The sequence below is a fragment of the Acomys minous genome (genome assembly GCF_964271855.1).
Source record: "Acomys minous genome assembly, chromosome: 18".
NCBI classification, from domain to species: domain Eukaryota; kingdom Metazoa; phylum Chordata; class Mammalia; order Rodentia; family Muridae; genus Acomys; species Acomys minous.
This window is the reverse complement of record NC_140501.1, coordinates 54,424,191-54,450,976: the sequence shown is the minus strand read 5'-3', so window position 1 is coordinate 54,450,976 and position 26,786 is coordinate 54,424,191. Positions and strand designations below refer to the sequence as shown.

The window sequence follows — 26,786 nt, the reverse complement described above, 5'->3', positions numbered from 1 at the left end:
GTTTTCTTCTGAACATTTGTTCTTTTGAGACAGGGTCTCTCTGTAGCCCAGCTTGATTTTGAACTCATGCTTTTCCTGCCTCAGCCTCCTGAGTGGGGTTGTGGGAGTACACTACCACACTCTGCTACCTGTACCAGTGTTTTCAATTCTGCTGGCCCTGTTTCCAGGTGGACTTGCTTTCTTCCTTAGCTTTTTTTTTTTTTAATGTTTTTTTTCCATATTGTCATAATACAAATGGCTTTTTATGGTTAGATGTTATTTTTGCTTAAATTTGTACTTTTCTTCTGTATCCCTCTCCTATTTTGACTGAGAAATAGGTGTAAAAACAAATGCAAAAATCCCTCCTTTTGCCCTGATGTGCAGCACTGAATAGGATCTTGCCTAAGAGAACAATGAAGAGGTACAGTGCCCTCAGTTTTTCTCTCTTAGTCACTCTATTTCTCTGTTGAAGCACTTGGAGACCGAGGTAGGAGGATCTCTGAATTCAAGGCTAGCCTGCTCTGTACAGTGAGTTCCAGACCAACAAGGCTATGCAGTGAGACTCAAAACAAAAAACAAAACAAACAAAGTAGGAGTCAGGATATAGTGGTAAAAGTTGTTGGTCAAATGGGTTTATTTTATGTGATTTTTTTTTTTCCTTTTCTTCCTTTTTTTGCTTTGAGGTTGTATGTCTGAAATCTCTTTCAGGTCACCCGTTCTTACTTCAAGCGTGCTGACCCATTCTATGATGAGCAGGAAAATCACAGTCTCATTGGTGTGGCCAATGTCTTCCTGGAGACCCTGTTTTATGACGTGAAATTACAGTATGCTGTGCCAATCATCAACCAGAGGGGAGAGGTTGGCCTTCACTCTGCTTGACTCTACAGAGTAGTTCAGGCAACAGTGAGGGGTGGTGACAGGACACTTGTTGTTAATACCTTTATTTTTTAACCAGTCCTGACTAATGACAAGTACTTGTGTTGTGGACACCCTGTGTTTCCATAGGATTATAAGCAAGGTTTTCCTGTTTTACTTAGATTGTAGAGCAGCTGTTAGAAACTTGCTCGACACATTATTCCCTCTGGCTTTATCAAGGAAGACAGGTCCTTGAAGGGAGAAAGAATCCAACCCAGAAAGCATTTGTTTTGCTTTCTTACTTCAGGTGGCAGGCCGGCTGCATGTGGAGGTGATGCGACTCAGTGGGGCCATTGGAGAGAGGATCGCAGGTGGAGATGATGCTACAGAGGTCAACTCAGAAAAGGAAGCCCAGGAGAACAGGCTGGTCTGCATGGTAAGCCCTAGACCCATTCTGGAAGGAGCCTAGTGGACCATCCATGAGACTGTAGGTATTTACATAATAAGCTCATTTCAACAATTTGCAAAAGTATCTCTTAGCCTTCAGTATTTTAGGGATTGTGTTTGTCATGCTTCCTGGAAAGACTCGCTCAGCACTTACAGTACTCTCTCTGTAGCCTTGGACGAGTCCCTTCTTTTCTCTGGCACTCAGCAAGCAGGATGAGTGAGCCTGCTTACCTGTCCTGCCATGTGAGTTTTCTATTACTGGAGCCTTCGAGTTCTTCTAAGGCTGCTGCTTTTCTGTGGTCCTGTCCCTTAGCTGCAGCCATTTTCACTCTACCCAGCCTCTCTGTGCTTCTCCCTGGTTACCTTTGTATGTGCCATTCCAGCCCAGCCCAGCCCTTCCTGTCTGGTCTTCCTTTGAATGCTGTCCGTGGCACACTGCGAGTATTGATTCGAACAGCTGCGTCAGGTACCAGGGTAGAGGTGAAAATGACAGGTTCCTGCTATCCAGGAGCAGAAGCCTCTAGAGTCATCTATTGCTGGGAAGCAGCAGGCTCCAGATATACAGGCACACAGGGCACCTGTGAATTCAGATGGTAGGTTGTGAGGGAGACTGAGGAAGGTTCTTGGAGAATGAGGCTGCAGGAGAGGGTGTCAGCTAACACCAGGTTTACAAGGGCTGTGGTATTTCTTGGTGAATAGTATGGAGGGTGTCATATTCCCTGGCACCTGTTCCCTCCTCTTCCGTTAGGGTGCAGTCCTTGCCTAAGTTTCCAGATGCCCCCTAGTGGACTAGTGCTGCTAGTGGCTCAGAATTTTGGCAGGATTTTGGTGTTTAAAAGCTCTGTGAAGCTGGAGAGGTGGCGCAAGCTTTTAATCCCAGCACTCTGGAAGCAGAGGCAGGCAGATCTTTGTGAGTTTGAGGCCAGCCTAGTCTACAAAGTGAGTCTAGGACAGCCAAGGCTACACAGAGAAATGAACCCTGTCTCGAGAAAAACAAAACAAAACAAAACAAAACAAAACAAAACGTGTGAAGAAGCCTGGGTCAGTTCTTGGTTCTTAAGTCATCCTAGGGGAGGCTTCTTCTCGGTAAATACTTCTAGAATTGAGGTTGTTGAAGGGAGTAAGTTACACACAGCCATAGATAGGGGGAAGCTAGTGCTGTAGAGAGCTGGGCTGCTTCCTGCAACTGTGCAGGATGAGGAGGCCTGAAGTGCTCTAAGACATGAGCTGCTGTTGTTGGAGGGGCAGTTCACTAACAGTCTCGTTCTTACTTGTTTGTACTTGGCTTCAGAACCTCTTCCTCCAGGTCATGTGTTTGGTTCCTAGAGATGGAGATGTAGGCTTTCTGGCTCTACCTGGCCTATTTCCGAGGTGGCAGACAGTGATTCCATCTTCGGGAGGACACCTTTCATAGTGTAAAATAATGAGAATGATGCCTGACAGTGGTGGCCCTTCATTTAATCCCAGCACTCGAGAGGCAAATATCTTTGTTCAAGGCCAGCCTGGTCTACAGAATGAGTTCCAGGGCATTCAGGGCTGTATCTGAGATAACATAGCTTTTTTTAAAAAATGACAAAATATATTAAGATTTAACGGAAGAGAGCAAGTATAAAAGCAGTAAGGAAAGTGTGGTTAATCTCTGCCTACCCTGCTCCACAGTATTCACAGCCCAGTATAGCTCAGTCATGCACTTCATGCTGCCTCCCCCCCGCCCTTTAGAAATAGCTTCATGCCATCCTGGCATCATAACTTCATCTAGAAGAAGCATGTATCTCCAAAATAGTGGGCGCTTAAAAAAAAAAAAAGACTGGGTGTGGTGGTGTACGCTTTTAATCCCAGCACTTGGGAGGCAGAGATGGGAGGGGCTCTGTGATTTGTGACCAGCCTGGGCTACAGAGAGAGTTTCAGGACCGCCAGGACTACACAGAAACCTTGTCCTATATAGTCAGCTTTGGTAGCTATCTTTGTTGTTGTCTGTCACCCAGGTTTCTTTTACCTCTAGAATTGTATTTTTTCTCACTTTTCAGTTTTCTTGTTGTAACACTTATGTTGTTGTCCTGTTGATCTGTTGATTGTCATTGCATGACATGCTCAGAGGTGTTAGACGCAGGTTGGTAGCAAGGCATAATGCACCCTATAATAGGAAAGCAAGGCTCTGTTATAGGTGTTGGTGTGTTTTTCTGTGAAAATTACTGGTTTTTAAAGTCATCTTCATGTCATAATGACTCAGACTTAGCATGTGTCTTTTAATCCTGGGTATTCATTACTTGTATCAAACTCCAGTGTTTCCATATTTGAGTGATAGCAGCTCCTTCAATTGGCTCTCGAGTCATGTAGACATGAGCCTGACCCTCACTGACTGATAGCTTTTGGATATGGCAGACATTTTGTCTTATTCTGCATACATTTCCTTTTTCAGACCTAGGCCCCACCGTTTGTTAAGAAGCAGTGTTCATTTGAGTGGGACATACCTCTTAGAGACCAAGCCCTAGCTGTGGGGGCCACTGTGTAAAAAGACAAGGATAGATAAGACACGGCAGTGAATTATGGTCCTCTGGTCAGTTAAACCTGGGAACAGTTTTGGCACCGTGAGCATGGGAAATCAGTGGCTGTACAGACAGACATCTGCATTCATTTTTCCATAATGAAAAAGTATGCCCATATTTCTGTCTTTAGAAACATTACATTGAAAGCTCCAGATCTTGTCGCTATCTGCCAGTACACTTTGGCTCTTTCATATCGAGCTGCAAGTTGAGTGCTATTCTGACACCTTGTGGTGATTTCAATTTTTGTAGTAAAGATTTAAACAACAAAAATTTCCAACAGCCTATGTGCTTGGCATGTTTTTCTCATTCTTGGCAGTCTCAGCTCCCAGGAGCTGCTGAGAGGGCAGGTCAGCCCATCTGACCTTCCTCTTGTTTATTTCAGCCGTAGGTGCATTTCTGAAGGAATGAGATGGCTTTCAGATGGCATTCCATCACAGATCAGTATGTGTGCTACTCTGCCTAGCAGTGCTTGGCCTTGCTGTCACTCATCTCAGTTCTTTCATTATTGAGGCCTCACCTCTATAAGGCTGGACATAAATCTTCCCCTCTCCGCCTGGAGAAAGCTAAGCTTAAGACTTTAATTTACACCAGCACACAAGCTAGTAAGTAGCAAGGATGCTTTTAAATCTGTACAATGCTAAGACCTTATAATCACCTGTGACACCCTCCCCCCCCAGCACATTGCTTCATTTAAGGTATATAATAAATATTTTAAATATGTAGAGAAAAAAGTCTGAAATTTTTTCCTGGACAGTGTATCCTAGAATACTGATAATCAGTTTGATGTAGAGAGAGAAAATGCATTAGGCTTTCAGAGCCTGTCAGAGACTCGATGCCTGGGTGGCTCAGGTTTGTTGACATAACAAGAAGAAATGCTATAAAATGAAGTCGATGCTTCTTGCTGACCTGTTTTGTGCCTGTTTTTTTTTAAATTTTTTTTATTATTTATTCTTGTTACATCTCAATGGTTATCCCATCCCTTGTATCCTCCCATTCTTCCCTCCCTCCCATTTTCCCCTTATTCCCCTCCCCTATGACTGTTCCCGAGGGGGATTACTGCCCCCTGTATATGCTCATAGGGTATCAAATGTCCATCAATAGAAGAATGGATAAAGAAACTGTGGTACATATACACTATGGAATACTATTCAGCTATTAAAAACAAGGAATTCCCGAAATTTGTGGATAAATGGATTGAGCTAGAAATGATCATAATGAGTGAGTTAACCCAGAAGCAGAAAGACTCAAATGGTATATACTCACTTATATCTGCCTATTAGCCCAAGGGGCATGTCCCACGAAAGCCTTCACTTACCAGGAAACTGGGACAGAGGGGAGGACATTCTATTGGGACTCTAGATGAGAGAAGCATGGGAGAATAGCAAAGTGGAAGGATCCAGAGGGTCCTAGAAGCCTACAAGTAGAACATTATGATAGGCAGATTTGGGCCCAGGGGTCCCGCTCAAACTAAGGCACCAGCCAAGGACAATACAGGCGGTAAACCTGAAACCCCTACCCAGATCTAGCCAATGGACAGAACATTCTCCACAGTAGAGTGGAGAGTGGGATATGACTTTCTCACATACTCTGGTGCCTCACCTTTGACCATGTCCCCTGGAGGGGGAGACCTGGTGGCACTCAGAGGAAGGACAGCAGGTTACCAAGAAGAGACTTGATCCCCTGTTTTGTGCCTGTTATACAGGAAATCTGCTTTGCATTATTTTGTGTTCTCAGATCCCTACGTGCCACAGTCATAGTTGAGGTTGTGTAACCACGAGAACTTACACCATCTAGTTCAATTCATTCTTAGTAAATCTGTTCAATAGATACGAATGACTCAGACAACTTTTAAAAAGAGAGCCGCTGGAGAGTGCAATTTATGTGTCTATGAATGGGGCTGGAGAAATGGCCAGGAGTGGCTAAAGAGTACTAGCTTCCCTAAAGAAACTACATAACAAGGAGGACTCTAGAAAGAATGCTTCTCTCTCATTCAGAAGGACAAATAGAGTAGAACCAGAAGCAGGTGAAGAGAAGGAACAGGAAGGGAGCCTACCATAGAGGTCCTCTGACAGGCTCCACCCAGGAGGAGATCCAAGCAGATGTTGTGACACACAGCCAAACTCCACGGTGGAGCACAGGAAGTATTTTAGAAGAGTTGGGGAATAGAGGGGCCTGGATGGTCAGGAGCTCCACAAGGAGAACAATGGAGCCAACAAATCTGGGTGGAAGAGCGGGGTGCTGCAGACCTAGACCCTCTGTTCAGATGTAGTAGATAGGCAGCACAGTCTCCTTGTGGGTCCCATAATATGGGGAGTAGAGACTACTTCTGACATGGCCTCTGGCCCCAATATGTTGATCACTTCCCCCTGTCAGGGCAGCCTTGCCAGGCCACAGAGGAACAGGATGCAGGCAGTCCAGATGAGTCTTGATGGCCTGAGGTCAGATGTTAGCAGAGGAGGTCTCCACTTTCTGAGGACTAGGGAAGGGAGGGAGAGGGTATGAGGGAGGGAGGGCGGGGAATCGGGAGGCAATGAGGAAGGGGGCTACTATCAAGATGTAAAGTGAACAAATTAAAAAAAAAAGTACTTGCTGTTCTTGTAAAAGGCCAGAAGTCAGTTCCTAGCACCCATGTCACGCAGCTCATGACTTCCTGTAACTCCAGCAGGGGATCAGATACTTTCTTTGGATTCCACGAGAGCCTGCACTCACATGCATATACCTACATACAATAATACACACATCCTTGTAGTTACTTTTAAATTATTTTAAAATTATTTAAAAATTAAGTTATTTTTAAAAGGACTCTGTTGCAGGCATATTTTTTTTTTCTGGGTCATTGATCATGTGCTTTCTGGCCATACTTGATGATCACGAACTCCAGGGTTCCTTTGAGTGTTTGCCATCACTCTCCAGGAGGAGGGCATGGAGTAAATATCAGTGCAGAAAACAGCAACTCTGTGGTCTTCACCTCCTCTGTTCTTCCCTCCACATGCTTAGTGAGGTTCCAGGTAGGGGTAAAATAAAATAAGGTGATATGATTGTAGCATGGAACATTTCGATTTCAGAGCTGAGCTCCTCCTTGTACTTGAGATGACTGGGTGAATGCCTGCCCTTTGCTGCTTATTGACTCAGACACAATTTTGTGCTTTGCTCATTGTGCTAAGTGGCTTTGTGCTTTCTTTATGAAATGCTAAGTGATATAGATTTCCAGAATCTTCTTCAGTAATGATGATGGTATCCTACATTCTGACAAACTAGGAGTCAAATGTTCTGGTCAGCTAAGTGCTGCCCAGAATCTACTGTGGTATGTCGTTGTTGTCACCTCGTGTCAGGCTGTCTGCTAGTCCTGGGACCACAGTGAATGAGATTTGCGTGAAGTAGGTGAATGGTTGGTGACAGAGTCAGGGCAGGACCCCTCCCCTCAAGTCTCTGAAGTAAGCATTCCTTAGATCCTGCCGATTGAGATACAAATGGAGGCTTCTTTCCCTTCAGGTTAAAATACTCCAAGCCACAGGATTGCCGCAACATCTGTGCCACTTTGTCTTCTGCAAATATGACTTCTGGGATGAGCAGGAGCCAGTGACTGTTGCCCCCGAAGTCGATACCTCTTCATCTCCCACCAGCAAGGAGCCGCAGTGTATGGTTGTGTTCGACCACTGCAGCGTGAGTTCTTCCTAGTCTACCTCAGTGTTTTAATTAAGTCACTCACATAAATACCGCTAAAGAGTGGGTGCTGTGTCTCTGCATGATTGCGCCAGTCTTCATCGTGGAGTGTTCTCTAGTCCTGCGCCAAGGCGTTAGTTCATTCAGCATGCCCACCATCAAGGATTCCCTTCTGTTCAAAGAAGAGCAGGCTCGTGTGGATGTGCACGTGCGCACTCTTCTCCAGACGGAGTCTGTGCTTTATAAGAAGGTCAAGAAACTAGTGTTTTAGTGGAGATGATGGTAACAAAACCAGAGACCACCAGGCTGGGCACCCTCACCACTTTTTGTTTGGCTCGTTACCATCAGGGCTTGGACTGGCTTTTGCTATTTTCCTTACACTTGACCCTCAACAAAAATGAAAACAGGCTTCCAAAACATTGCTAACAAAACAAAATAGTTTCCTACAGGCTAGTCTTTAAAAGTGAGAAGTTTTAAAGTTCAAAGTCATAGCTATGTTTATATATTTTTAATTAATTTTTTTTTTCCTTTGAGGGTTTTCGAGACAGGGTTTCTCTGCATAGTCTTGGCTGTCCTGGACTCACTTTGTAGACCAGGCTGGCCTCGAACTCACAGTGATCCGCCTGCCTCTACCTCCCGAGTGCTGGGATTAAAGGCCTGCACCACCACCGCCCTGCCTAAAAAATTTCTTTTTTTAAATCATGTGTTTCTTTGTGGGTGTGTACAGGAGTACAGGTGCCCACAGAACCCAGAGCTACTAAGCCCCTGGATCTGGACCTATAGGCGGTTGTGAGTCACTGGATGTGGGTCCTCTCGAAGAGCAGTAATCAGTCTTAAGTATGGAGCCATCTCTCCAGTTCCCTTCACAGCGATACTGTATTTGAAAACAGTGTTAGTCTGTGTGTGCATTGCTGTTGGTGTTAAGTGACTCTGTTCTATGAGGGAAGCGTGCCACTGTCTCTGTCTCCTTCCTGATAGCATTAAGGGTATGATGCCTTGTTAAGGTTGCAAGACCAAGCCAGTGCATGCTGCTCTGCAATGACCTGTTGTGTTTCAGGAGTTTAATGTTAACATCACAGAAGACTTCATTGAGTATCTCTCAGAAGGGGCCCTGGCCATTGAAGTATATGGACATAAAATGAATGATCCTCGGAAAAATCCAGCCCTGTGGGATTTGGGAATCATCCAAGCAAAAACAAGGAGTCTTCGGGACAGGTGACTTTGATATCCATTGGATTTCCATTTCTAGTTTTAGAAAATTGCTGGAGATGACTGTCATTTGTTTTTTTAAAATTATTTTTCTTTCCCTTGTGTATGTGTGGTATGTACATGTGTGTATACATATTTGTATGAGTTGGGATGCGGGTGTGTGCTAGTGCCTGTGGGTATTGACTTGAAGTTTTCCTCAATCATTCTTCACCTTATTCTTCACCCAAGGCCCCTCATTCAAACTCAGAGCTCAGCAATAGGGCTAGTCTGGCTAGCCAGCTTGCTCCAGGGATCCTGTGTCTACCTGCTCAGAGCTGGGATTATAGGCAGACATTGATCACCCATCATTTGTGCATGCTCTGGAGCTTGAGACTCTAGTGGGCACGTCAACAATGGAGCCATCACCATTGTTTTATGAATTCATGGTCACCTTTTCCCAAGCATCAGTACAATTTCCCTACCACAGTGAACTTTAGAGAACGATGGAAAAAAGCACATGGTGTTTGAGACACAACAGTGAAACGAAGTTCAGCAGAAAGGTCACTTACCACAGTGAGTTTGTCTGATTAGCCAGCCATGGAGATGGATGGCAGTCTGCTGCAGCATTCATGTTGTCGCTGTCTTTAGGTCACAGGTGTTTGGGGTTGGTCACTGTTTGATTTAGTACTTCTGGGATTTGAACCCCAGGCCCCTCATATGGTATGCAAGTGCTGCGCAGTTTTGCACCCCCCAGCCCTTTCTAGTTTTAACATGGGAAAAGGTAGCTCATTTGATGGCATAAAAGAGTTAAAAGGGAATGACTGGAAGAGGGGATGTTTTAAAACTCTGTCTAATTATAGACAAGAACCAGATTTTTTCTTTCTTTTAGCCTAAATTAGATTTTCTCTCACCTAAATTAGAAGGTGAGATTTTTTTTTCTTAATTTTCTTACTGACCTTAGAGTACATCCTTGTCAAATCACAGATGACACCTTCCTTTGAGAAGCGCATCTGTACTTGACTTCTGAGTACTGGCTAAGATATTTCAATCATTGGATAACCATTTTTAAGTGTATTTATTACAATCTTCTTTTTCTCTCTTTTTCTGAGAATGCTCTCTCAGTATGCTGTGGGGTGTGTGTGTGTGCGCGCGTGCGTGCGTGTGCGTGTGCATGTTCACATGTGTTTAGATACATGTGTGCATGTATGTAGAAGTCAGAGGTTGATGTTGCATGTCTTTCTCAGTTGCTTTCCAATTTATATATCAAGGTAAGGGTCTCCCTCTTGAGCCCAGAGCTCCTCAGTTCAGCTGGTCTGAATGTCCAGCTTGCTCTGGGGACCCTTCTGTTTCTGTCTTCTGTTTACTGGGATTACTGGTGGGACAGCCATTTTACCCACTGTTTATGTGGGGTTTAACTCTGAGCCACTGTTCAAGCCCCACCTTGCAGTTTTCTAAACAATATAAGAGTGCCAGTGACTAGAGGTGTAGCTCAGTGGTAGGGCATTAGCTTAGCACTGAGGGCCACCTGAATTCCTCAAAACAACAGTGGAAAACCAAGGAGCTGGTCTTCGGAGTTTGGCTTGCTGTTCATGGCATTTGCCTTTATGTGCTGATCTAAGGATCATTTCACTGGGCTCCTCTGTTCAAGGTATTCTCTCTGTTAAGTCAGTGTAAGATTCTAAGCTATCTCTATTGAAGGAGAGGGCGTGGTTTAGGGCTGGGGAGGCAGCTCAGTCGGTAGGGTGCTTACCTAGCATGCATGAAGCCCTGGGTTTGGTTCATAGCACTGCATACACTGAGTATGTTGGCACATACCTATAATCTCTGTAGAAGGAAGCAGGGATATTTTTTGTTTGTTTGTTTTTTGTTTTTTTTTCGGAGACAGAGTCTCTGTGTAGCTTTGACTGTCCTGGACTCGCTTTGTAGACCAGGCTGGCCTCGAACTCACAGCAATCCACCAGTGCTGGGATTAAAGGCGTGCGCCACCACCGCCTGGTGGAAGCAGGACTATTGAAAGCTAAAGGTTACCTTTAACTTGATAGCAGTGTGAACACAGCCTGGAATACATGAAACCTTGCCTACAAAGAGGCATAATTTCTCAAGGCCTGCTTGTATTTTTTAGGTGGAGTGAAGTCACCAGAAAGTTAGAATTCTGGGTTCAGATCTTGGAACAGAATGAGAACGGTGAATATTGCCCCGTAGAAGTGATTGCTGCAAAAGACGTCCCAACAGGAGGAGTTTTCCAGCTCCGGCAGGTACCAAGATTGTGATGCCATAATAAGTTCCTTGTCACCAGAAGGCTTACACTGGATTCTTTTGAAAAAGGTCTTGATGATGATGATAGTGGTGATGATGATGGTGAAATAATATACCATGGTCAAGCCCATTTCTTTGAAAAATTTAAATTTATTGACATTTATTTATTTACTTATTGGGTGTGCCACTGTGCACATGTGGAACTCAGAAACAACTTATGAGTCTTTGTTTTCTTCTTTTGCCATATAGTCGTAGGGTTTGAACTCAGGTTGTTAGGCATGGCCGCAAGCTGCTTTACTTACTTAGCCATCTTACTTGCCCCTTTTCAGTTTTTAATTTTGTTTGCAAATCCCCCTGCTTTTTTTTTCAGGCCTCTTTCCTTAGCCATTTCTCACACACACACTTTTTAAAATTTTTGTTTTTAAACCCCTTTTTTTCTCATTCATTCCTTCATTTATATATATTTGAGACAGGGTTTCTCTGTCTAGCCCTGGCTGCCCTAGAACTTTTTAGACCAGGCTGGCCTTGGACTCACAGAGATCTGCCAGCCTCTTCCTCCGGAATGCTGGGATTAAAGGCATGTGGCACCACACCTGGCTTCAAACTCGTTTCTTTTTCTTTTTTTTTTTTTTACATCTCCCCTCCCCCCAAGTCCATTTCTAATATATTAAAATTGTCTCTTATGTTATGTACATTTTCTTCTATTGCCAAGAGTCTTGCTACTTATAGTATTTTAAAAGTAGTTTGTATAACAGTTAAAGAGTAAGCTCTTTTGAAAAACATTTTATCATTTTGTATGTGTATTTATTTGTATGTATATGTGTGAGTTTGCATGCCACAGGACACAGTAGAGGTCAGAGGACAATTACAGAAGTAGGTTCTCTCTATTGTTCAAGTCCTGGAAATGTGGTTGATAGGAATTGAACTCAGGACCTTTGGGAAGAGCAGTCAGTGCTCTTAACCTCTGAGCCATCTCTCCAGTCCTCAGTTGAACATTTTTTTTTACTAGATACTGTTTGCACTTCCTTTGCTTGCAAGTTCTCATTTATGTGGGTGTTCTGTCGCATGCCTGCCAGGAGAACTGCCTTGAGTTAAAGATCAGGCCAGGTCTATAGTGAGACTGTACCAGCCAGAGCTACACAGCAAGCCTTTATCTTAAACAAAACACAAAGTTTTCTTTTAGTTTCTTATTTAGGAATTATCATAATATATGTTAATAATGGTTCTTAGAAAAATCTGCTTGAAGGAAAAAACATTTTCCTGACTAGATTTGAATTTCTGCTTTAGTTTATAATAGTTAAGAGATTAATCTCTCTAAAGCCAATTGCATTTCTCTATATCAGCCTGTAGGGGTCTCTCTAAACCAGAGTTTGAAACTCAAGAAAATGACTGTGTGTGTATGTGTGTTCCCAATTTGTGTGCTGCAGGGGCAGTCCAGACGAGTTCAAGTTGAAGTGAAGTCTGTGCAAGAGTCAGGGACGTTACCACTGATGGAAGAGTGCATACTGTCAGTTGGCATTGGGTGTGTGAAAGTTAGACCGCTCAGGTCCCCTAAGAGCCACGAGATCTTCCACGTAAGTTTCTGTGCCTGCTCTGTGCTTTTGAAAGGCAGCAGTGGACCTCTTGAGATTGCTGTCCCAGTCCCTTTCTCTGCCATCAATGTCTCCTTCAGTGCACTGTCTTGGCTAGAGGCTCTGGCACTAGGCTGTTACTATGTGTTGTTTTGGTGCGTGGTGAACTGAGAGTTAAAACCTCTCAGCCTGGCAAACCACCGAGCCTAATAGTGATTAACTTCCTCCCAAGGCCCACCCCTCTCTAGAACCCCCCACTGGCTGGTAAAGACTCTTTGCCAGCAGGTGTTTGATTTCTCTGGAGTGGGGGTGTTGTAAGCTCAGCGGGGAGACCATTGTACTGACTCAGAAAAGGTCAGGGAAGCCTCTTCATTTTCCCCTAGAAGCTCCCAGTCTTACTAGCTTCCTGACACTGGAGGGCTGGAGTGAGGCTGGGTGGGCGGCCATGGTGTAATGTACCAATTAAATAAGAAGATAAGAATTGGGAGAAGATTATGGTCGTGGATGGAGGCTTGATTTGTGGGTAAATGATTGTTTTGGTTGTACATAATATGCTGTTTTCTTTTAGGAGGAAGAAGAGGACATGGACAGCTACCAGGTAATTGAGCACCTGTTGGCCTCATCAAATCAGCTTGATTCAAGTACTTAATTACACAGGCCAGGATCTTTCTGCACTGCTACTTGATAATTAAACAATTCTGCCTTTCCCAAAAGTCAAACAAAGTAGGGAATGCTGGGTAGTGTGTGTGTGTCTCTCTCTCTCTGTGTGTGTGTGTGTACACATGCGCGCGGGCTAGGAATAGGAAACCCCTGTGACAGAGCCCTTTTCTAGTTAGAGACTCTGCATTGGGCAGCCATGTCCCAGCTGCCTTGCCTGGGTTCCCTTTGAACTGAATCACCTATGGAGGGGTGGGCATCAGGGTGTGCCTGTTTCCATACCTTACATGTGTGAGGCTAGGTCACCCTGAATGCCCATTTCCTTGAGTTGTTCATTAGTTTTGGGAGGCTTTGTTCTTATCCCCTATCCTCTCCCCCCACCCCAATATTTTCTTTTCCTAATGTGCCAGACTTTGTTTATGTCTGTGAAGTTGCATCTTGATAGTCATCATTTAGGACTGCCCGGGCTCTTTGGAGCCTGATTATGTCATCCACTGCAGTCACTCTCCTGGCTTTGCATCATCCTAATTTGATAGAAACGTCTGCCTTCCTATAAGTCACTGATTAAAAAAAACAAAAACAAAAAACCCTCACCATATCAGCTGGGGTTGAACTCAAGAGTATGGTGCTGTCATGGAGTTTTCTCTTAAACAGACACATCCCACTCATCACTGCTTTCTGGATGTGATATTTGAGTCCTCTGTGGTGCCACTTAGAGTAGATGCACAGCTCGATTTTCCGTCTTGTCCACAGGAATGTCACAGGCTATTTGGTTAAGTGCCCTGGTGAAATCCAGACACTCGACATCTGCAGCATTCCTCTGAACCACCAGCCCCTAACCATGTTACTGAAGGAAATGAGGTCAGGTTGGCGTGCTGGCAGGTGTTGACTGGTGGAGTTGAGTCTGTCAGTAACAACCCCTGTCCGCTCGCCCACCGCCAGCTCCCAGACACACAAACTTGGAGAAGCACTTAGTGCTGTTGCCCTCAGTAGTCTACTGCAACACAGCAGAAAGCTGTGGCTAGAAACTTGAAGGATTCTCTCTGGTAGTTGTGAGGAGTAAACATTGGAGGCTTGTTAAGTACGGCTTGTGGTCTAGCAAGGCAGCCTCACAGAAGATGCTGTTTCTCAGGGTTGGAGTTAGGCAGGTACAAAGAGAACTAATTCTTCAGCTCCTGTCCACTCTAGAGTACACTAATGCTTCCTGTCCTAGGAGTTCTGATCTGAATTGTAGGTAGACTAGCTTGTTGGTGCTACATGTTGGGCTGGCACATAGCTCCATTGGCAGGGTGCTTGCCTAGCATTCACTCTTCATGCCCCACTTATACTGGGCATGGTGACAGAAGCCTATGGTCCCAGCACTCTGAGGAACAATGACTCATGAAGTTTAAAGTCATCTTCAGCTACATAGTGAGTGGCTTCCAGGCCAGTCTGGCTTTTATAAGACTTTGTCTTTAAAAAAAGAAAAGGGGAAAAAAAAAGGCGGTTGTTGTATGCTGCCTATGTCTTGGAGTTAAGAGAGTGAGGCTAACCTGGATGTTGCATTGAGTGTGGCTTCCTGTTTTCTTTCAGGATAGGGATTTAGAGAGGCTTCGTAGAAAATGGCTCAATGCATTAACCAAACGTCAAGAATACTTGGATCAACAACTGCAGAAGCTCGACAGTAAACATGGTAGGAAGAACAAGTTTGACATTTCCCTCCCCATGGTAGTACAGCCAGGGCACCGATAGCCCTCATGGAACTTAGCTGAGGGCCCCATGAAGATGGTGGTGAGGGTAGATGCCCATTCTTGGCTTGGAGCATAGCCTTTCAAAAGAGCATTTATTTAGTTATAATGATGTCTTCTTGTAGCTCCTTCTGGGGACAGGACACAGACATATATGTAGGCAAACATCCATACACATTAAAAGTAACTGGGAGAAAAGTGCTGTTGTTTCTTGTTAGAGGTACTGGGAGCTTAGAAGCTCAGCCAGACTCTCAAGCCTTGCACCAGAGGTCTGTGATCTGTAAGAGGCCTCTGCAAGTTCCTGTTGACATAGGGCCATCCTGTTTACTCAAAGACAGTATGGAAACAGGCTGGAGAAGTAGCTTAAGTGGTTAAGAGTACTTAACTGCTCTTGCAGAGGACCTGGGTTCAGTCTCTGCTCACACATGATAGCAGCTCATAACAGTTTCTAACTCATGCCTTGAAGGTGGGTGCGGGGGGCGGGGGGAGGTCACACAGGTGTTCTCTCTGTCTCTGTGCCTCTCTCTCTCCCTCCATCTCCCCAACTCTCCATTTCCTGCATTCACATAAACTCACACAGTCTCTTTACCCACCTCCCCAAACAAATATGCCAAAAATGTGGGAATAGTAAGCAGGATTGCTAGACCTAACCCTAATTCTTCTAGACAAAACTGAGGATGATGCGGACAGAGAGGCACAGCTCCTGGAGATGCGGCTGACACTCACAGAGGAAAGAAATGCGGTGATGGTGCCCTCTGCTGGCAGTGGCATTCCGGGGGCACCAGCAGAATGGTAAGGTCCTACAGTGTGTCTTTTGAAACCCCCAGGGATGACCAGGGGTTTCCCCACCTTCCCATATGTGTTTTGCAATGCTGTAGTTAATGAATGGATTGTTCATTGTGAGAACAGCCCTATTTGTATTGAAAGACTGTTAAATTATTTTCATGAGTTGGATATGACTGTGGCCTGAAACTGTTTTATTAAATAATATTGTTATTGGCCAAGGTAATTAGGATTTCTGAGAACTTAAATCAATATTTAGTACCACTGCACTTAGCATTAAAAAATAGTTAATATGTTAATTGCTTGGATCATTCATTTCCTTAAAAGAATGTTAGGTCATAGAAAACTGCATCTCAACCAGTTTTTGGTTTTGGTGCTTAAGCTGTGCTGTCAGCAAATGTTCTCTGATACTTGACAGAAATTAAAAATAGTAAGTTAATCCGCAAGGAGTCCTTAAGTATGTCATTTGATAAGAAAGAAAGCTCTGAGCAGGCTGGTGGTGAACTGGTGAGTGGGCTCCCATATCCTAGAACAGGAGGGCTGCTGCAGTCAGTCAGGAGCCTCATCACAGCAACTCAGAGCCAGATCAGTGCCCAGGCCACTGTCAACCGAGTGCATATGTGTTACTGAGAGCCTGCTGCGTGTTGGGTACCATTTGTAACCTGTGTTTCATGTTTTAGGACCCCGGTGCCTGGAATGGAGACCCACATTCCTGTTATATTTCTTGACTTAAATGGTAAAGTAAGAGGTGTTTCCAGAGGCCTAACTTGATGAGGCGGGGTAACTCTTTAAAGAACTAGTCACTTGTGTTGTGGGGTTGCAGTCACCCTGAGGTTAGGATCAATGCTCTGTGTGCCGTGTTCTGATACTGGACAAGGACTATCAATCTCCAGATCACTCTTGCTGTGGTGCACATCCCCACCTCCCCTTTTCTCTCAGTCCTAGTACTGGGGATTGAACCTAGGGCCTCACACACGCTGGACACATCCCAGCACAGCAGCCATCGCAGTGACGGTCACATTTCCATGTTGCAGCCCTGCTTCTGTGAGAGTGCTTTGCTTCCCTAGCAAAATATGTTCAACTTCAGTGCTCAGAAGAAAACTTGTATCTGGAAAGGACCAGCAACTAGGGATACTATGTATTCTTAGCTTTTCTGTGAGTTCCTGTGAACTTAACCCTGCTTGCTTGCTTTCCTTTTTACATAACTGTTGTTTTTCCCCAACCCCCGCACGCCCATTCCGCCGGTCTCTGTCTATAGGAAGGAAAATAGAAAATGCAAAGGTAGGTTAGGGAGCTAAAAATAAGAAGTCAGCAGTTAAGCTCCATGAAACACCTGCAGAAGTGTGTATTAGCACGAACATCCCTAAATAGAAAAGCATGGGCGTCCTCAGTGGTTCCCCTCACTGAGTGGAAGTGTGCTAGGATGCCTGAGGGGCCCAGCATATGGTACCCCTGAGCTCACACATGTGCACCCACACCATCTGTGGGGTGGGAGTTGTTTCAGAGCTGACACAGGACACTGTCTACCTTGTGCTCTTGAGCCTTTGGGGCTGAGGCCCTCTGGCCTGCTCTTGTGCTGGCCTTGTGGGCAGCTGAAGGGTGAGCCTTTAAGGGACTGGGGAGGATTGAAGTTCAGGCAGTTTCCTTAACTGTGTGTTTGTTTTCTTCCCCAGTTAAAATGTTTTTTGTTAGCATATGAATTAATGGGTTTTAACATGGCATTTGCATATGTACATGTATTATGCTTTGGTCATATATGCCCTGTCACATTATTCTCATTGTCTTTCCTGTACCCCTTCCATTGCTCCCCTTCTTCAGCGAAGCCATTCTCTTGCTTTCATGTCATATAGGTAGGTAGGCAGATGGATAGATAGATCTAGATTTGTAGATGAGAGAAAATGCAGTTATTTGTGTTTTTTCTCCTCGTTACTATCGCTTTTCCCCCACTTCCTCCCTTCCTTTAGACAACTTCCTGCCCCCCATGTATTTTTTTTTTTCCTCCTTTTACTTTCATACCTTATTATGGGGGAAAAGATATATGTCTTGTGGCGTTTGGCTTATTTCACTTAACATGATGATCTCTTATTCCATTCATTTTTTTGAAAATGACATAATGTCATTCTTCTTTATGGGTGAATAAAAGTCCATTGTGTAGACATGCCACCTTAGCCTAGGAATCTGGGGAGACAGTCAGAACTTTGTTCAGGACTCCACATTAGTGGTCCACACACTTTGCTCACAAGCCTAAGGTGGATAGGGTGGATAGGCTTGGGGCCGAGTGACCACGGGGCCCTGTGCAGTTGCCAGGTCCATTAGTCAGTCTGCACTTCTGTTGGGCTTCACTGTCAGGAATTGCTCTCACTTTCTTCTTGTTTCTTAAGTGCACTAAAGGGCGGGGAGTTGGGGCTGTGATCCCATCATTACCATTTATGAGCAGACCTCTTAGGTATCTTGGCTTCGTTTGCCTTCCATGTAAAATATGACACACAGGGGCAGCTTGGGTAATTTCTTGAAGCATTTTCTGGCTCTTGGATCTGTGAACTATTAAATGGTTATTATCAGTGTCATATGAGATTGCAGGGCAGAAAGCAAGTGGAGTTTGAAGCAGAAGAATTTTAATAATAAGCACGTTGGTTCAGCCAGCCAGGGAGGGAGGAGGGGTGTCCTTGAAAAGACGATCTGGTGTTGAGTGAAAGCCCTGCTTTCAGCTGATGATTTCAGCTCTCAGGATAATCTCGATGACCCAGAAGCCGGATGGGATGCTACTCTGGCTGGGGAAGAGGAGGAAGAGTTCTTTGAGCTGCAGATTGTGAAACAACACGATGGAGAGGTAAGGTAGTATACCCCTGGAGAAGCAGATAAGGAGGTCCCAGCCCTTCCAGGAGCTTAGATGTCAGCAAGATAGTGGCCTCCTTAGTATAAGCAGAAACTCTGTTAGTACTTAGAGTGAGGCTAGATCCTCACACCCCACTCTACCTACCTTCTCCCTTCCTTTCTTGGTGAGGGACCCATGACAGTGTGGACAACATCCACTGGCTGTGGCTGTGCTCAGTTTCCAACCCAGAGAGGGAGGGAGGTGGCTGTTGATTCCTTTGAAGTACAGGGAGCTCCAGGCTTGAAGGACACTGGCTTTGGTGTTTGTTCTGCAGTTCCTTTTTATTACAGGGCCTCACTGTGTAGATCTGGCTGGCCTAGAACTGCCTAGGTCTCAAACTAACAGAGATCTCCTACCTCTGTCTCCCAAGTGCTGGGGTTAAAGGTATAGCGTACCATGCCTGACCTAAGAGTTCTTTAAAGAGGAGAAAAAGAAAGCCAGGTTTGGTGGTATACACCTGTAGTGCTGGCATTTGGGAGGTTGAGGCATGAGGATCGTGAGTTCAAAACCAGCATGAGTTACATAGTGAGGTCCTGTCCCAGAATAAAAAAAGCAAAAGACTAAATGAAGATAGTGAGGCAGAATGATGGTTGAATCTGTGTGATGGGAATAATCCTGGGGCTTTATTCCCTAATTTTGAATATGCTGACAAGTGATGTCAGCAGGAATCTGAGGAGCTCACAGGTGACCCAAGATACCCACTGTTGGACATTAGCCCTGTTCCACTCGCTCACACTATGTCCTCCTTTAGTCCTGAGTCTGTTTGTGTCAGATGTGACAGGCTTGGGATAATAACTCGTTAAAGTAAACTGTAGGGCCATGACAGCTATTGCAGTTTGTAATCTTCAACTGAGAGTATGGACACATCCAAATAGGTAGCATCCTTTGGATTCTTGCATGTGACACTTACCTGTAGTTTACTTGAAGGTGATTGGGGTGTGGGCTAAAATAGACAAGTGGTCTTACTGGGTGATCAGGGAATAGTACACAAAAGTCCACAGTATTGAAGTTTTTCAAGCGTTCTTCATGTTTAAACATTTTTAAAAATGAACAATTTAATAGCAAGCTAATAAAGTACTGTCTTAGTTAATGTTTTGTTGCTGTGAAGAGACGTCATGCCCAAGGCAGTTTATAAAAGAAAACATTTAATTGAGAGTTTAACAGTTTCAGAGAGTTAGGCCATTCTCAACCTGGTGTGGGGTGGGGCAGTAGGCAGACAGGCCGACAGGCATGGCGCTGGAACAGTAGGCAGTAGCTGAGACCTTGCATCCTGATCCATGATGAGGTTGGGAAAGGCAGAGGGGGTGGGGGTGGCACAGAGCAGAAACTGGGCCTGGTGTAGGCTTTTGAAAGAAACCTCAAAGCCCACCTCTAGTGACACACCTCAACAAAGGCCACTCCTAATCCTTCTTAAACAGTCCACCAACTGGGAACCAAACATTCAAATATATGAGCCTATAGGGGCCATTCCAGTATGTGAGCATCCTAGGTACCACCACGGGTACCATGCCCAACACTTTTGGCCTCACATAGCCACAGCCACACACTCACATCCTGACAATACTTCAGGGCAGTTTCTCAAAAAGGGAACCTTCACTCAACGTACATGGCATTCTCAAGAGGGTCTGTGTAGCCTTGGAGAGGACAGTGAAGTGCTGTCTTTGCCTTCTCTGCAGGTGAAGGCAGAGGCCTCTTGGGACTCTGCAGTACACAGCTGTCCTCAGCTCAGTAAAGGCACACCGGCCGATGAGCGAGTGTTTCTCATCCTGCGAGTGACAGTCCAGCTCAGCCATCCTGCCAACATGCAGCTGGTCCTACGCAAGAGGATTTGTGTCCATGTTCATGGGCGTCAGGTGAGGCTTCAGGTCCAGTGGAAGAGATGAGTGACCACAGGGCCTGACTGTGCCACTAACACTAGAAACTGCAGAGTTCTGAGCCTACCCTTCCCAGGCGCTTGTCACTATCCTTCACCATACTGCTGTTCTCTGAACATGCACGCACGTGCGCGACTTAGCGTGCCTGCCATGAGGAGGTTGAGTGGCTTGGTTGTGGGTTCTTTTGGATGAAGCAACTTGAGGTCCTCTGGTGGGTCAGCTTTGGGTTTTGTTGTTAAGCCTGGGAGTGCTAACAACACTTTCTTTCTAGAAGCCTCTGATTCTCAGTTTGACTTTGGTTGTAAGACACTGAATAGCAAGCAGCCAGGGTCTTTAGGTTTTTATTTTGTTTATGTTTTTATTATTTTCTTTTTTTAGATGCCTGTTTTCTTTCTTTCTGATTTTTTTTTTTTAATAATCTTATGTGTATGAGAGTTTCGCCTTCATGTGTGCCTGTACACCATACTTGTGCTGGTGCTCGAAGAGGTGATGAGCCTCCAGGTGGGTGCTGGGAATCGAACCCTGGTCCTTTGCAACAACAGTCAGTGTTCTTAACCTCTGAGCCAACTCTTCAGCTCTATTTTTATTTTTTTAAAAATAAATCTGTATTTTGTTTTGTTTTGTTTTGTTTTTCTTCGTGAAACAAGGTTTTTCTGTGTAGCCCTGGCTGTCCTTGAACTCAGTCAGTCTTCCTTAGCCTCTTGAGTGCTGGGATTAAAGGTGTGTGCCACCACCACAACTGCCAGTCTCGGTCTAGTACCTCTTTTTATTATGTGGGGCTCTTGGGTGTTCGGTTGGAATGAGGGAGAGCTTTGGAAGGGAGGGTGGCTTTGAGCTGGGACTTTATAGAGTTCTGGGTAGGTAGGGGGGGTAGGGGTAGGGGGTGGGGAGAGTGGGGGGGTGGGGGTGGGCTGCAGGTCGGTGGCTGTTACCTACTGCGGAGGGAGGAAGGGAGGAGGATACCTGACACAGGGAGGAGTTTTCTAGATGTGCTGAGGATAATGCTGTATGACTGGGTTTATAAATGTGAGGATTTGGAAGGTAGGTTCTGGGGCTCCTCATGCACTTTGTCACCTCCCTTTTGTGGGACATTTTGAACACACTGGCACAGATGGAAATAAATCTTCTCATTTGAAAGGACACAGTCATGGTCGACAGACTCCAAGATGTAATCTCCACCCTTAAAAATTAATCTAAATGTCACATTGATACCATTCTCTGAAATGAAGACTGGCATGATGCTGTTAAAATCACAGTTCCTTAGCTCTCTGGTCCAACATCAATAAAATCCAGGTCAGGGGTTAGTTGTAGAGTATTTGTGTGTCTTCTTCTCACTCCTCCCATGCCCCTCTTCTGGGAAGTCTGAAGGGGTGGCCTGCTGCTCTGGGGAGCTTCACAAAGAGTAAATTTCCATTAGCTGTCCTGGCCACACGACCTGCAGCATTCTCAACAGAGAGGACACAGTGTGGAGGAACTGTGTCTCTTCTGTCTTTTTTTTTGGGGGGGGGGGGGTAGAAGAAATGTGTTATTCTATTTCTTCCCAGTTGGAGTGATTTGGTGGAAGTATTTTAAGCCGTGACATTTCCCCCAGTCTCAGATACATCCTTCCTTTAAACTGCTTTTTCATAGAGAACAATGACAAGCACATGAGAGAGTAAACAGTCAGGTGACACCACCTCTACCACCCATGAGAAGCCTCTGCTGTGCCTGGACCGTGTGCTATAAGGCATGCCTAAGGCCCTGAAGGGCTGAAGGAAACAGATGACCTCTTTGCATTCTGAGAGGCTCTGTCTTGCGGGGGAAGGGGCTGGTGGCTCGCGTTGTGAGAAGGTCAGAGCTTAACCTTAGGTATCAGTTCTCAGGTGCTCTGAGAGGCTCTCTTTTTAAAAATATATGATTAACTCATTTTTTACGTGCATTGGTATTTTGTGTGTATGTCTGGGTGAGGCTGTTGAGTCACCTGGAATGATTTATAGACAGTTGTGAGCTGCCAGGTAGGGGCTGGGAATTGAACTCATGTCCTTTGGAAGAGTAGCCAATACTCTTCACTGCTGAGCCATCTCTCCAGCTCCTCTGAGAGGCTCTTTTAAAAATTAGTTAATGATCACCAACTGGTTTTCTTCTTTGGGTTTTTGAGTGTTTCTGCCTCACCTTTTGCCTCATGCCTGTTCACTATTCTCTCTCCTTATCATTATGCAATGTATTCCGCCCTCATGGCTGCTCTCTTCAACCTCTGCAGAATGTTCAATCTTCGCAGCATCTCCAAATGAGTCATCTGTGCATTAATTCAACAGTTCAATTCCTAACTGTGCAAAGAGCGCAGTCAGCATAAACAATGACCAGGCACTCTTAAATCATCCTTCATAACGATCCTGCTTTGGTCAAGAATTTAATGCCTGAACTTGTCAATATTCATGGTACAAGACGTCTGTCGTGCTGGAGGAGGAAAGTGTAAGCGTCACCAGTCCTTGCTTCCATCTTACTTAGAAGGTCATTTTGTTGTCTGTTCTGTCTACTGAGTTTATCCAGATGCCTGGTGGCAGCTTCCAGATCCCAGGTCTCACTTCTCTCTAGTTAGGGGCAGGGCCTGAGGCACATTGTAGTACCAGTCCATTGGGTCTGTGCTTAAGTGAAGGAGCCATGTTTGGTGCTAGGATTCTCACAGGCTTGTGTCAGAGTCTGCTATATATTTGTCTGAGTGAACAGCACCCTTTGTGCCTCTTTGTTACAGAACTAGTGAGGAAGGAAATAATGGTCTGTATGTTATTTTACTCTAGGGCTTTGCTCAAAGTCTCCTTAAAAAGATGTCTCATCGGAGCTCTATTCCTGGCTGTGGAGTGACCTTTGAAATTGTCTCCAATATTCCAGAGGTAAAATATTCTATGAAGTTTGAAATGGAAATAAACACAGAAAGAGCTAACTCCTCAAAAAGTCACCCACCCAAGAAACCGGCCAGTGGGATGGCTCAGCAGGCAAAGGTGTTTGCTGCCAAGCCTTATGACCTGGGTTTGTTCCATCCCTGGAATCTACATGGTTGGAGGATAGAACCAACTCCTGCAAGTTGTCCTCAGACCTTCACACACTTAGTATGGCATTTGTACCACTCCTTCTTAAACATTTGAAAATTAGGCTGTTGCCTGGTATGAGTACATGTCTGTAATCCTAGGACTTTGGAGGCTGGTATAGGTGATCATGAGTGTGAGGCTAGCCTGGGCTACTTGGTGAGACCCTATCATAGACAACAAGCTCCCCACCCCAAAAGCCAAGTATTGAGTATATCTGTGATGGCGCCTTGCACACAGCCTGTTCAGGGCCCTACATTCATTTCCCAGCAGTCACCAGCCAACCAGTCAGCAAGGAAGCTGTTTGCAGCAGTGACTCATTGTGGGATCTTAGAACTAGAAAAGATTACCATGTGCTTCATCCATTGTTCTTTCTAAGAGTTAAAAGGGAAGGGCTGTAAGGAGTCAGCCTAAGACTAAGCACCCTTATGTGACTGGATGGCTGGTGATTAGCTAGGCTTCCACAGTCAGCATTGTCTTCTCATCCCTGTCTGACTTGTAGTCTCCCATTTATGAGCATGGGCAGCTTAGTAGAGCAGGGTGGGATTCACCTCTGTTCTCTGGAGCCTTTGGCCACTGCTGCTGCCCAGGGAGGCCTCAGGCAGTGCTAGAAGCTCAACAATCTGACTGTCTGTGTCAGGCAGCTTGACAGCAGCCAGGGCCTTGCCTTGCCCACTTCCACTCCCTTCTCCACACTGCATCAGCAGCATCCCACTTGGGTACCAGGGTTGTTAGGTCTCCCCTTTGTCTAATGGGTTGGCCCAGTTCCAATGAGTCCCAGGGGTGGTACTTTCTTGCACAACTGTTGTCACAGTGCTTGTATTTCCAGATCACCTACAGAATCCTTTCCAGTTGGTAATTGATAGTGAATGTTTGTGAAGTGGGAACAACTGTGTTTGGAATGTTTGTGAGAGCTACTGTCTAACCAGCCTTCCGTGTTAACCTGGTACTAACAATGGTTTATGATATTTAGGGGAAAGTGCATTTTGAGTTCTAAAAGCTGATGTTAAAATGGAACTTTGGATTCTGTTGAATTTTGTCAATTCAGAGCTCTGGATATGTGTAGATGTGAGACTGTGCATGGATCAGTGTGTGTGAGCATGTGTGTGTGTGCAGCATCTGTAATGATGTCTTCAATGTAGCTTTAATATGTGTCCTTTAGTTCTTTATGATGAATGCATGTGTGTACATGCATGAGTGAAGCGTCTATGACACTTTCTTTTTCAGCCTCTTTTTACCATGTATCATTCTGTTCTTCAGGATGCCCAAGGAGTGGAGGAGCGAGAGGCACTGGCCAGGATGGCAGCTAATGTGGAAAACACGGCTTCTGCTGACTCTGAGGCATATATTGAGAAGTACTTGAGGAGTGTGCTGGCTGTGGAAAACCTCCTGACTTTAGATCGCCTTCGTCAGGTTAGTAATGGTCAACAGTGCTGTGGTGGAGCCCCATCTGGATCTATACTTGACTTTCTTGAGTTATGTGCGGTTGTACCTGAAGTTTGAAGAATTTACTGTCATAAAATCCAGTGATTGCAATGGGGTCATTCTGTCTCTAGTCATGGTTGGTATTTTTAAAAAATGTGGAAAATCTGGGACCATGTGTGTTGGAAGTGCGTTTCTCATGTATATGTCTCCTTGGTGTGTATTCCAATCCCCAGGAAGTGGCCGTGAAGGAGCAGCTGACAGGGAAAGGGAAGCTGAACCGGAGGAGTATCAGCTCTCCCAGCATGAACAGAGTGAGTCCCTCCTGCTGCTGCTGTAGAGCAGGTGCCCGCACCTCCTCTCTGCCTCCTTGCAAGGGATCTTAGCTGTCCCTAACTGTCCTGTCCTGGTGTCTTGGTCCCTTCCCTTGTCACATCTGTGCCTCTTCCACCACTGTGTTTGCTGCTTAAGTGTCATAGACACACATTGGGAGGCCATTAATGTATGTGGAACTAAATCCAAGATAGCTACCTGCCTAGAGCAAGGAAGTCATTTTGGTGGCTTTAATTAATTATTTTTAAGTTAGCAAGTTTGGAGTATGTTTGCTTACCAATTGCTTGAAGGACATTAAGGTAGTATGAATGAGTAAAACAGGTCATGTGTGTTTTATAACTATGGCTGTGATATAAAAACAGGTATAAGTTATACACATAGTGAACATGGAGATAATTGTTGAGAAAGAAATGCACCAGTGGCTCTTTATTTGCTCCTCATTTCTATGACGATGTAGGTATGAAGAGTAGGTGTGCATTTGTCCTTGGCCGCTCAGCTCTGTAGGAAAAAACAGCTGCCTCAAACATGTGCTTGTGATTGACAGGAAGGGGCAAGTTTCTCACTGGAAAGCCCTGCAGGCTCAGAGGTGCCACAGATATGTCTGACCACCACAGACTTGAAGTGCAGGGCCACTCTTAGGCCCTGTAGAAATGCTACTGTAGTTCTAGGTCCCATCAGAAAGTTAGTAACATACTGGCAAATACAGAGATTTGGTATTTGGGATACAGTAATCTAAATAGTTTATTTCTTAGACAAAGGTTGAGGCTGTGGCAGGATCCAGTGGCATTAAATAGAAGTGATGAAGTGTCTTCCGTCAGGCCAGGGAGTTGCTGCTCAGTGGTTTTCACATCCCAGAGACACTGGTCTGCAGTGGTAGTCTTCACGGCTTCCTTCTTCCCCATCTTGGTTTGTTTGTTTGTTTGAGATTATGTCACCCTGTGTCTCTCTGAGTTGGAACAAGGCTGGCCTCAGACTCACTGTAATCCTCCCTGCCTGTGCCTCCCAAATGCAGGCACGTGCTGTCAGGCCCAGCTTGACTTGTTGTTCAAAGCAGAACCTTTCTAGATGTTCTCATGCTTTTACACTAATCCCCTTTATCTTTTCCCAGTTGTCTGGAAGCCGACAGGAGCTTAGCCCATCCCACAGTCTAGGCAGCAACAAGGTGAGTTTGCACTTAGTCCTTGCCTCTTTCATCTTCTCAAACTTCTGTACTTGCACGTCTGAATTTTTCCTCCACACCTGAGTTTTGCAATGTTTATTGGAGAGAATTTCACATTGGTTTCTCTGATTATGCCGTTAAGATCCACTAACAACCTCTTATTATTAGAATTAAAAAGTTTATTTTTACTAAAATTTATTTTTCAGCGTATAATATTCCTTTTATTTCTGAAGAAACTTCAAATTGTATTTATAATAGTGAAGCTATGATATAGTGATTGGAAACTTGCAAGGAATAAGAAACATGCTTATAATTATTATTATTTGTTAGAAAAAAATGTGTAAATGCCAGTAACAGCTTTACGCAAATAGAAACTCGCTATTGTTTGC

General features: G+C 44.9%; 1 protein-coding gene across 3 annotated transcripts in view; it reads left to right on the top strand.

The window, feature by feature from the left end:
- The window catches only part of KIF13B (kinesin family member 13B), a 154,317-nt gene that overhangs the window by 101,157 nt on the left and 26,374 nt on the right, over positions 1-26,786 (top strand). For all 3 annotated transcript variants that reach the window (XM_084767180.1, XM_084767179.1, XM_084767181.1), the window contains 16 exons: positions 688-837; positions 1,142-1,270; positions 7,320-7,490; positions 8,548-8,705; positions 10,801-10,933; positions 12,362-12,508; positions 13,074-13,103; positions 14,735-14,834; positions 15,555-15,681; positions 16,353-16,408; positions 18,381-18,502; positions 20,224-20,400; positions 23,199-23,291; positions 24,744-24,896; positions 25,142-25,219; positions 26,347-26,400. In XM_084767180.1, coding sequence (XP_084623306.1) covers positions 688-837; positions 1,142-1,270; positions 7,320-7,490; positions 8,548-8,705; positions 10,801-10,933; positions 12,362-12,508; positions 13,074-13,103; positions 14,735-14,834; positions 15,555-15,681; positions 16,353-16,408; positions 18,381-18,502; positions 20,224-20,400; positions 23,199-23,291; positions 24,744-24,896; positions 25,142-25,219; positions 26,347-26,400 — 1,878 coding nt within the window. The remainder of the gene's footprint in view (positions 1-687; positions 838-1,141; positions 1,271-7,319; positions 7,491-8,547; positions 8,706-10,800; positions 10,934-12,361; positions 12,509-13,073; positions 13,104-14,734; positions 14,835-15,554; positions 15,682-16,352; positions 16,409-18,380; positions 18,503-20,223; positions 20,401-23,198; positions 23,292-24,743; positions 24,897-25,141; positions 25,220-26,346; positions 26,401-26,786) is intronic.